We start from the raw sequence: 12,236 nt of genomic DNA, 5'->3' as shown, positions 1-12,236 counted from the left end.
ATGATCTTACAGGCTTGACAGTTTTTGGGGAAAATACAGATTAAAAACTGGAGCTTCTCCACTGAGGATATGCCTTGTGACAGTTTATGCTCTCTCCACTGAATATGCCAACAGGCTACCGCGGTTGAGTAACTTAAAGGGGATAAAACAGTGAACATCTGAGGACTGCACATCATTGAACATCTGTGTGCGCCACTTAAATCCATTCAAAGTCAGTTGGCTTTTACTGGGTAGCTTTAGAAGAGTCAAACAGCATATGTCACAGTTTTTATGCTCAGCAAAATGGCAGGTAGTGCGGCGCTGTCAGGAGCAATTGGAAAGTGCTCGGATGTGATTATCAAGCTCGGAGGATGGATATTCAGAGAAAGTGCAGGAGCAAGTCCGAGAAAGCGAGAGGGGGAGCTCAGCTTCATACTCATCTGCTTGTCCACCGCTGAATGGCAGGCCTGATCTCGCTCTGTCACGCTTCCGCGAACCAACTTAAAACATCACTAGTTAGATTTCGCTCTCTTCTGTCGGTTCCTTTTATCTGTGGCAGTAGGTCCATTTTACCACTTGAAGATGATCAAAGTAGGGTAGATTGGTCTGAAATTACGCCATGTGGCACTGAAAGAGAGATAGAAGCTTATTACCTCTCAAGTTGAAAGATTTAATATCAAGCTCAACATTTCTCTCAAGGCAGGGGATGCCTCTTATCCTTCATTTGTTGGCTGAAGAGAGCTGATGATAGCCCACTTCCTACAGCTATTCCATAAGTTAACTTTATGATTAAGTCTCCTTACTTCCACCTAATAAAATCATTCAACTGAATTCTTCTTACTTGGTTGCAGCTTTGACAGACATGTAACTGTACCAAGGACCAAATCTTTTATGGCTGATTTCAACTATGAATAAACGATTTACACATCTGATTTCCATCTTCAGCGCTTATCCTGTCAACAGAGTCAACACGCCTAAATAGCAATGCATAAAACTTTGAAGACACATTGCCCATCATACTTATGATAATATAATAATATGAATGACACTATTCGTCCATTGTTTTGCTGAGTCCAGTAATAAAAACTAACTAGATAGATAGATAGACAGAAATGTGTACAAATTAAAAACGTTGAATCTGATTTGTTGTAGGTCACTTGTGGGGTTAAAATTTGTTTTATTTGCTGATGAAACTAGTTTATATTGCTCTGGGAAAAGTTTGGAACAGCTTTTTATCTACAGTTGAATAGGATATTAAGTCTTAAATATAAAACTGAGGTTTAATAATTATTTTGTATGAAACATTTTCTTAACTAGTGAAAGGGTTGCCTGTTAGAATATGTTAATTAAAAAAGGCTAGGTAAATAAGCTAAAGCTTCAGCCTACACCTTTTTGTTGGTAATAAATTATTACTACTGCTACCATGTCTCTGCTGCTAAGAGCTCACACTAGACATGTGCTTTGTGATAGTGCTAAAAAGCAAATATTATCATGCTAACACGCTAAACTAAGATGGTGAACATGTCAAACATTATACCTGCTAAACATCAGGATGTTAGGACTGTCACTGTGGGCATGTGCCAGAGTCTTTAACAGCTTATACTGGGGCTGCAATGGCTGATGACCTACCTGTGTGTCTCTTATAAAACAGGGTCCACTGATTGTATCTGCTTCGCCACAGTGGGAACCAATGATCCAATTACTTCTGCTTTACACATAATTGTGGGTGAGTAGAAGTTACAAGACTCACAGAGAACTTATAGCATGTGTCATGTATCAGTTTTTTTGAGATGTAATCTGTGTTGTGTGAGCGGGTTTTACAGCAACAGGTTTTAGTTTCATGGTCATGTTTATGTTGTGGTAATAAAGCAGGGAGTGGCTTTTTACATCTCTACTGGGTGTGTCCACACAGGTGATTCCCAGCCGATGGACGTGTGTTCAGTTTACCACAACGACATCTTTCTCAGATACTCTGTCTCCTTGCTTGGCTATGGTTTCTATGGTGATGTATTGACTGACAGCGAGAGGAAAAGATGGCTGGGTCCTGCTAGATATGACCTGTCAGGTATGAGGGCCATCATTTTCTTTCTACAAACCTGAGTGACTCTTCAGATTAAACCTACCTTACTGACCTCACACCGGCTTATTTTAATGTGAGGTAACCTGAGCCTGAACTTCAGGATAAAATATATGAATTTCACTGGGGCTACAGATAAATATGTGTTTATTGTACTTTAAGTTGCTTAAAAGTAATCCACTTTATGGTCCAAAACAGTAGCCAATTACACAAATGACAATAATTACTAACCAAAAACCTGGGACCTCATTTATTAAAGCAGAGAACAAGAATATGTACGTAAGAACTGACTGTACGAACAAGAAACCTTAAATAAATATATACATAAAAAGGCAACAGTAACTCTAATAACTACTCGTTAAAACCAAGGTATGCAGAATACCATCTCTGAACACACAACACATTGAACCTTGAAGCAGATGGGCTATAGCTGCAGTAGACCACACTGGGGGAAAGTCCTTTCAGCTAAGAACAAGAAACTGAGGCTTGATTTCAGCAGCAACATTCAGATGGTGGGTCAGAATTTGGTGTAAACAACATGAAAGCATGGATCCATGCTGCCTTGGATCAACAGTTCAGGCTGCAGTTGCTGGTGTAATGGTGTGGGGAATATTTTCTTGGCACACTTTGGGCCCCTTAGTACCGATTGAGCAGTATCTAGTATCCTTAATGTAGAATTACTTGTTGTAGACAGAAGTACCAACCAAGAATCAATGCTAGAAGCTTTGTGGGGCTGTATTTAGAAGACAATGTTAACACCATGATGCTAAACTGTTATAATGTTACCATTTTCACTGTCTTAGTTTTCACTAGCAAAAAAGCACAGCTGAGGCTGATAGGAACGTCACTGCCAAATCTTATACACCAGGCTGGCATCATAGCACAGAGGCCACACCCCCTTTTGGGGTTAAGAATCGCGCCTACACATAAGGAGAGAAACATGAAAATGCTGAAAAGCTGTTATGTAGCAGGTTGTAAAACAAATGGATATACAAATCTGATTTGAGGCACATAAGATAACTGAATATTTACCGTCAGTGTGGTCAGTAGCTAAAGGATACCTAATGAGAGCTAGCTTGAGTGGGAGGCTGCTGGAGTACAGTCATACAGTATATCAGCATCAGATTCATCTTCAACTCAATTTCAGCCTGACCAAGCTCAAACAATTGGCTTTTAACAGGGTGGTTATTTACAAACAACACTTAGCTTAAACATTCCTGATGATGTCCAGATAAGAAATATCTGCCACTGTGTTGGGTCATTGATCCGCTTGAGACATGTCGATAAAACAAAGGTTTGGTTAACACAAAATTAATATACACATTGCATTGAAATCTAATCTACAGTATAGGATCTTCGGTTCTAAATCCCCCAAAAAGGGGTTTGACAGTGGCATTTTACGAATGGTTGATAAATGAGGCCCTGGGCTGCAATCAGGTCTACCAAACACAACAAGAGTTTTAAATACAACTGTGTATTATCTGTACTATAACAATATCTCCTAACTGTGCTTAAAGTATTTTTTTTTACCTTGTTAAAGCTACGGCAGCCTCTAGAGGGAAAAAAATAGTGCTCTAATTAGTTATGTGTCGCTTTAAGAATTTTACTCTTAATTGTCTTGTCGGGTATGATTACAGTTCATTTAAACACAACAAAACAAAAAAATTGACACGCATTCTGTGGCCCACGCCGTCTTTTTGTTCCAGGGGTAAAAACGTTTCTGAGTCACAACTACTATGAAGGCACCGTCTCTTTCCTCCCTGCTGAAAACAACATGGGCACCCCCAGGGACAAGCTGCAGTGTCGATCCGGGTAAATAAAACATCAGAGATTTCCATTTCTACAGCTTCTCAGCAGTACCTTACAATGTGCTAACTTATCTGATAGAGTTCAATAGTAGCAGTGCACCTGCCAGAGCTTAAATGGGGTAGTTTATGTTGTCAGGAAGCCCATCTGATTTATAGTGGACTTGGAGCCCATTCCGTCTTTTCCAAAAACCTCTTGACTAAGTGCTTTGGTTTTTGAGATGTTGGGCGCAGACATTGTTTCCATTTGTTATGGGGATTGAAAGGAGCTGAAAACCATTCATCTGTAAAATGCTGTGTTTCCTGACAACTTGTTCACCCATAAAAAGTGATATGACTATGCTACAAAAGGCTTTCGTGGCAGTAGCCTTTTTTATCTTTTTTTTTAAAGCACTGAACAAAAACTACTAATGTTCAAACAGTACAAGTCATTTTAAGATGGACTGCATTTATCTGCACCTGATGAATCATTTAAGCTTGTTAAAAAACCTTGAATGTCACAGCATGTCAAGCATCAACACTGATGGTCTGATGATTGTAAAACAAGGTTGCACTGATATTTCAGGTGCTGCGTCTGTCAACACAAGCCCTCATCAAAGGACAAGCAGTGGGAGGTGTCAGAGGAGAAGGAAAAGTCTGATGAAGGTACGAGTTTGGGGTTATTACTCTAAATATATCAAATTAACCGCCCTGCAAATGTCTAATTTCTCTGCCTCGTTATCTGCTTGTTTGTCTTATTTTGAAGCCATTTCTAGACTTCTGTGGTGTGTGTGAATAAGTATTTTTAAAGGGTTGTTGGAGTTGGAGAGGAAAGACAAAAAACTAGAGGAGATGAGACAATCCCATACTGGCTCTCTTTTCCCTTGAAGTCACAAACATGCACACACACACATGCAAATCGGTGGAGATTTACATACTGAAGCACCTGAGTGTAAATAAAAACATCATCTTCTCCTTCGCAAATTTCGCTTTATCTCCATTTTCTGTTGGGGTTGTTTTTCTCCCGCTGCATGGCAAAATTCTTGATGAGATTCTTGATGAGTTATTGACGAGAAGATATAAACTGATTTTAGTGACACTGCACAACTCCCCATCGTGCCCCGCCGGAGCCTCTTTTGCCTATCGATTTCCAAATCTTCAGCATCCACCCATGCCGCTTAATGAGATTACATGTCCCCCAGCGAGGCCGGTGTCTGTCCACTCAGCTTCGAGTAGGACAACGTCGCCTCCTTTTTCTCCCCTCGTCTTTCCCCCTGACTGTGGTGCACACACACTCACACTTCATTATCTACTGTCCTCTCAACCCACAGACACAGCAACAAACCTCTGGTGGCAGATGAAACACTGACTCATGTGTATGTGTGTGTGTGTGTGTGTGTGTGTGTGTGTGTGTGTGTGTGTGTGTGTGTGTGCGTGTGTACTCTTGAGCTGCAGATGAGCTGTGTTTCCCCTCTAATTAGTGTCGTGATATTAAATTCACGATTTTCTGTCTTGGCTATCTGGGACTGTAGCTTCCCATAGAGAGTGTGTGTGTGTGTGTGTGTGTATTTTTTTTCGCCTGTGTAAATATGAAAGCGAGCGTAACCTGTTTGTGTGTGCGTATGATGTGTGACAGACTCTCACTAATCAGGGAGAATTTTGGCTCTGCCAGCTCTGACAGGGGGTTTGCCTCACACCAGTGCTGCCGTTTGTTTTGCAATTTTTTTTCCCCTTCCTGGCGAGGGAAATCTCAGACAACTGCTAAATCAATGAGGCACGACACACACTCTCTGCAAATGAGCCAGCCTCTCCTCCGATAAGCAAATACTCATTTGGAAACATTCTCCTAAACCAGAGCCTACAGTCCACAGTTGGATCTTTTTGTTTTTTACATTTTTATTTTGATTTAGCTTTAATCACTGCTTCCCAATTAGAATATTGTTGTTTTTATGTAGCCCCAGCAGGCTTGTTATCATTGGTTTGTGTTATCACCTCTAAGTTTGTTTTGCAAAATGAGGGGGAAAAGGTAATGAATCGTTTTGCTTTCCGAGATCACATAACTTTCCCTCTGAGGTTTGGACGCCTGTGATCACTTTTTGCAGCTTACTCCTATGACTATCACCCTGGTGATAGGCGCTGGCAGTCCCGTGGGTGATACTGTGTCTTTGATACACCATCACTTGTAAACAGTCGCTAATCTCAGAGGAAAAGAGTGGTGATTTGTGAAGTACAACCATCGCGTCTGTGATTTGAGATTTGGAGGCCACGTGTGCATTTAATCATAGCACACAGACCTGAGGTTAATCCAATCAGTCTTCTATCTATATGAGTTCTTCTTTAGATATTGTGAACCCTTCCTTGGCCAAACTTAATTGCATTTTCAAACATAAGACATCCGGCTTTCCTACAAGGGTAACACGCATTACTTTCAGCATCAGAGTTTCAATCACCAGGGTAAAGCTGCTGTGAGAATTCCTGCCAAGACATCTGGATCTTAATGGACCCTCATCAGCATGACTGCTGTCGCGTAACAAGCTGGGAACTTCACCTTAAGCATTCATAAAGCACTTGCAAAATACCCAGTATAATTTCAAAAACAAAATTCCTGACTTGTTTCAGTCTAACATCAGCACTTTTGGAAAAGCTATAGCTTATACCTATCTCTTCTCAAACTTGCACATAAGTAGCTTAAAGCTGGCAGGATACTCCAGACAAAATCAAATGTGGCACTTTTGCTGCTGAATACAGCACTGCAATTAAAGTACAAAACATTCACTACAGCTCAAGGTCTGTTCATTTAAAAGTATCAACATCAGATGTAGGGGATACATCATTGTAGTGAAAAGAGAAGAGTTAAGGAAACCAGAAACAGTCCAAAAGGTACATGGAAAAAGCACAGCCAGTTGCGTTACAGTTTTTGAACAATTGCAGGTGACTATGTGTAACCAAGGTTCTGCAGCACTTGATTTTGGGTGCAAACTCAACATTCTCCCCTCCGTGAACATGGCAAATAGAATTTTATTTTGATTACACTTGAATAGAAGTGACTTAAGTTATTTGGAATACACTGCCAGCTTTGAGCCCCCACACAATATGTTTAAAGTATATAAACTTTTAGTGTGTTTCACTTGTGCAGTGGAGAACAATGCAATTCAAGTTTGGCAACCAGTTGCGACACTGATATTGCTAAATAAAACGTACTGTACATAATCACCTTACAACTATTGACCTTGGAATAGTAGTTTCATTTACAGGCAAATCAGCCTTACACATAGTATTTTATTTAAATGTTCTTTTATTTGGCCTGGCATTAAATGAAAAATTTATTAGATAGATAAATGAATAAATAAAATGTCATTGTTGCCACAGGATGGTAAAAAAACATTTGGTTGAAGGTTACTTTTTGTGCTCAGCATACAAAACAGATTTGTTTTCTCACAAAATGTCTAGAGCTTCCTATTGATCTGAAACTGAACTGGTCAGAAAAAGTTAGGTTTGTCCTTCGAGGTCAGTAGAAAGGTTTTAAATGAGTTTTGTGGACAGTGCCTATTTGTTTTTTTAGGATTAACAAGTTTATTAAAAAGGCTGTTTCTATAAATGGTTTGACCCCTTTTTAGTAGTCGAAAAAGTACGTTGTGTGGCCCAATGCAAATGTCAAAGTACTCCAAAGAGCAATTTAGAAGGTGCTTTGTGCCCGCAGCTGTGAAACACGCGAATGGTATGCGATACTTTCTGTTTTCCTGAAAGACTTGTTTTTAACATCATTTCAAAGATTTTGTATTGCTTTTACTTAAGTTTCTTTTTCCTCTCCAACCTATTAAACTGTATGTGTGGTCATACTCCTACTCTTGACTTGTCTGTTTCAGATGGCAGCGGTGTTTGGAGTGCAATCCGTGGAAAGTTTATTGCCATCAATGCGGCCAGTATGAGCTGCGCATGCCCCCGCAGTCCAAAAGGCCTGTCGCCCTCTGCTCACCTCGCTGACGGCACCACAGACCTCATCCTTGTCAGGAAGTGTTCCCGTCTGGACTTCCTTAAACACCTTCTTCGACACACCAACAAAGAAGACCAGGTAAGAGTGAAGGAGTTGGTGTTTAAGAATGTCTTCTTCTGTATTATTTAACTTCAGAGCTCTTTCTAAGGTAGTTTACTGCTTTTTTTTTCTTCTTATACTTAATTTATGCATAAACAGTGTATGAATCATGCTGTACTGAACATTTCAGAATTGACGTGACGCAGGAAAATGTGATTTGGATCCATCAGAGATAAAAAACACCCCCCTCAAAGAGTGAAAACGCAACACCTTTAAGGCAGTTCTCCTTCCCAAAAGGCCTCCCGTCAATCACTTTGCTGTAGAATTCAGTTTCCAACATCAGGAGTTACTAGATCTGTGCCCAGATAAATTGAGAGTGTGTTAAGTGTGTAAACGAGCGAGCAGAAGGCAGAGTTTGCCCACTTGCTGTGCTAGCACCTCCGTTTGCTGACTCGGCTCAATTTCCCAACTATGGTTCACTTTAGTTCAAATGCCTCAGCCCTTGTGCCTTCCCACGTACCATAAATAACCTCCACCTGGGTCCGGAGAGGCACTGATAATCGCTGCATCAGGGATGTGCTGTATGGATGATACCAGACGAATGCCCTCTCCGGATAGCACAAGTATTACCAGGGGAAGCCTGGTGATTAGTAATTATTACCTCAGGAAGAACCTCGGGAAGTTCATCCCATTTAAATGGATCTTGTAAGTAATTTCATCTACAGTAGCCTCCTTTTGTAAAAGTGTTTTGAACTAACACTGACATCCTGAGGTGAGTTTTAACATCAACATTTTGACCCGTGCACCCAGTAATTGAATTACAAGGACCAATATTAATACTTATTGTAATAAAATTTGATTAGATTATGATGTTTTTTATTGGCAGCTTTAACATTTACAGGCTTCAGCAGCACCAGAGCTGCTGCTATTGCTGTGAAATCTGGCAACTTGAGCAAAGATCTTGCTGCTCTTTGTGACATGAAGTGTGTCTCTGGAATGCCCAATAAAGTAATTTTTCATCCAGATGACTGTGATGAAAAATAACTGATGTGTGTAGGCAAAATTATATTACCCACTTGCTAATGCAGAGAGGCCTAAAAAATTATTGTATGACAGAATTGTATCTACTGTAAGACATAATGTGAATTTCAGAGATCACAGTGTTGGTTGGTCCACCACTTTGACAGACTAAATTATATCTCAACAAGTACTGGATAGATTCCCATGAAATCTTGTACAGACATTCGTGAATTCCAGTTGATGTATCTCAATGACTTTTCGTTCACTTTTTTTGGTTCTTGCCATGAAATTTGGTACTGACATTCATGTTGCCCTCAGGATCAGTTGTAATAACTTTGGTGATTCCTTGACATTTCATCTAGCGCCATCATCAGGTCAAAATTTCTGAATTTTAATGTGTCTGAATTAATGATCTCATACCTGCAAAGCTAAAGAAATTCCCATCATGCTGAATGTGTCAAAGTTAAGCTTCGGCTTGCCCAAGTTAAACATCTTCTGCGTCGCCGGTCAGTCCTGTGTTCCCTGAAATCTCACAGTACCTTGCACAGCAATTCGCCCATGTTCCATAGAAAATGAACGGAGTGAACCTTGCATTGCGACGCCTTCAGTGGGTCTTGTCTTTTGTCATTCAGTGTGCACTCTCTCTAAAAACAAATGATATCTCATTAACCGTTATCTAATGACAATGGATCTCAGCGCCCATAGTGTGGTGTCAGCAGTGAAATGGCATGATGTGGTGCGTCTCTAGCTTGAGGCTGTCTTTACTGCTTTACTTGCAACACAGAAAGGTAGACAAGTAGTCATATGAGTAGGTTGAGTGGGACTTTGCATCAGAGTTCACTTAATATCAGCATCACTGTCCAGCCGAGCAGAGAGAAACAAGGAGTGAGAAGGCGCTAAGCGTATTCATGGCCTTGTCAGAAAGTCTTTTAGGCAGACCGTCCAGCATGAATGCAAAGTGACTGCAGTCATAAAGTGGGGCTGATGGGAAATAAATGGCTGTCACTAGGCTTTCGGGATGAGAGAGGGCTAGAAAGGGAGAGAAGGAAAGGGGGGGAAAGAAGAAAAGAGAAGAGAATGGAGAGAAAGTGGCACCCCGTGAAGTCGAAGAAAGTGGCGCACAGGACAGAGCTGAACCTTTCTGCGGCGCTGAGTGAGATGAAAGAGGATTTTGACAATATAATTTCTTTTCATCTCTCTTTCTTCTTCTCCTCACTCCTCTGCCGTTTACATAGTTTTTATGCACCTCCATGTTATCGAACCTCTCCCTCCCTCTATTTTGCATTTGATCTCCTGTTTGCAATTTTTATTTTTTTTATTGTAAATGGAAAGGAAGAAGAATAACCCTACATGTAGTTTTGCTTTTCATTATGAAATCACCACGAGTCCATAATAAGACAATGGAGAAGAAATTAACTTTTTATTTAACCCACTGGGAGCCTGTAAACTAAAAAATAATTACATGCCAAAAATCGTTTTACCAGCAAATATAATCATATTTTCAGTACTATTTTTGTGTACAAATTTTAGTTTGTTCAATTTGAGACATTTAAATGTTCCAAAAATTCATGTTATTCCTACAAGACAAGTTTTGAATGAACTGTAGTTGAACCCTTATTGATTCATCCACCAAAGACTTATTTTGGTGAAAGTTAATACTTATGCATTCTTATGTTTACAATTTTTTAGCCACACTAGAGGTATATTGGATGGTCAGTACCTCAATTGTTGTAATAATGTTGGTGATTCCCTGGCTTTATTTGGCACCATGATCAGGTCAAACACCTGCAAAACTGATGAAGTTCCCATTCAACTGTACTTTGTGTTTGGTGCTAATTAGCAAGTGCTAACAAGACAAGACAAGTAAAATTATGAACATGGTAAACATTTTTCTTGCTAAACATGTTAGCATTGTAATTGTGCACTTAGCTCAAAGCACCACTGTGCGTAAGTAGGCCTACAGTCTCATAGAGATTCTAGCATATTTGCAGTCTCCTTTTATTTTTCTCATAGTACTTATAAAATGTGTGGCATACATTTACTAGCTTAGACACAACATGTGTCAAAGTTACTTGTTATTCATGTTATATTGGAGCCAGAATGGAGAGGAAGAGGAAATAATTTTTGCAAGAGGACTGTATTACTCAGTATGAACACACCATTTAGAAATTATTAGTTGCTGTAACACATTCACTTGTTAATTTTCTTTACAAAAAACCAAATACATTTTAATTAAAATTTTATTTGGTGAAGCATAAAACGAAGATATACTCTCGTGTTCCCTCTCATCCTGCTGTACTGCTCATTTTGAAATGAAACTCCTTCTGAGTGGCAGTCTTAACCTCTGCACCATCTGTGGTCACATCTGTTCCTTCATCCATCCATCTATCCATCCATCCATCCATCCGGGCTAACCCTCCTCCTCTTCCTCCACTCTTTCATCTATTTCTCATCCATCTCTGCATCCCTTCCCAGTTTGACCACTCATTTGTGGAGGTCCACCGGGTAAGGAAGTTTCGTTTCCAGCCGCAGCACCGTGAGCTGCTTTCACTAGAAGACCTGAACAACAGTCAAAAGAAGACAGGCTTCAGTCCCATATGCTCCGCCCAAACAACCTGCAACTACAGCACCGCCCACAGCAGCTGGAACTGCGACGGGGAGATTCTGCCTCACGCTGCCATCCAAGTCAGGTAATCATTGTGAATCTAGAACTCTAAACTTAAAGTAGTAGATATTTCCATGCTTTCCTATGTTATGTTTGAAATAAAGAAGTTGTTAAAAAAATGAAGGTCAAACTGATTATTTGGACTCAGCAAAAACAATAAAATGCAATATTTACCAGTAATGATGAATGTTTTGCCCATATATATGGCTTTTTAATATTGTAAAACTGAAACAATCATTTTGACTGCTGAAGACAGGCCATGCTTCATTCATTTTTCCACTGTGCCTGCTTATTTTGCTTTTTATGAAGCCTGTGACGAAAAATTAACTTTTTGAGGCAGGATCACTCACTGCATAGATGAGGACTGGCAAATGGCTTTGAATCAGTGTTCATAATATTGTAGAAGTGGTATAATGGAAAAAGCACTGAAATACTTGCAGGGCTCATATCTATTGCATCCATGGTTTATTGATATTCACAGTAAAGACTGCTCTTTTTCTGGGTATTTCAGACGTACTCTCCAGTGTAAATAGCCCTAAAATGTTCCTGAATATCATGACTTAAAGCCTACGTAGAAATAGATTCTGTTCTGTGTGCTCGACAGCTCTGTGTTCACAGTGCACTGAACTAAAACTCACACATAGGCTACTATTTTTAGCCACGCTAGCAATGTGGCTC

The 12,236-nt window shown here is 40.0% G+C and overlaps 1 protein-coding gene across 1 annotated transcript in view; it reads left to right on the top strand.

Annotated features, from left to right (window-relative positions):
• Window positions 1-12,236, top strand: part of cerk (ceramide kinase) — a 39,600-nt gene that overhangs the window by 23,327 nt on the left and 4,037 nt on the right. The window contains exons 7-12 of the mRNA XM_046072721.1: window positions 1,631-1,705; window positions 1,892-2,044; window positions 3,763-3,868; window positions 4,427-4,506; window positions 7,707-7,912; window positions 11,369-11,583. Coding sequence (XP_045928677.1) covers window positions 1,631-1,705; window positions 1,892-2,044; window positions 3,763-3,868; window positions 4,427-4,506; window positions 7,707-7,912; window positions 11,369-11,583 — 835 coding nt within the window. The remainder of the gene's footprint in view (window positions 1-1,630; window positions 1,706-1,891; window positions 2,045-3,762; window positions 3,869-4,426; window positions 4,507-7,706; window positions 7,913-11,368; window positions 11,584-12,236) is intronic.

This window comes from Micropterus dolomieu, linkage group LG16 (genome assembly GCF_021292245.1).
Source record: "Micropterus dolomieu isolate WLL.071019.BEF.003 ecotype Adirondacks linkage group LG16, ASM2129224v1, whole genome shotgun sequence".
Lineage (NCBI taxonomy): Eukaryota > Metazoa > Chordata > Actinopteri > Centrarchiformes > Centrarchidae > Micropterus > Micropterus dolomieu.
This window is presented reverse-complemented; position numbering and strand designations above follow the sequence as displayed.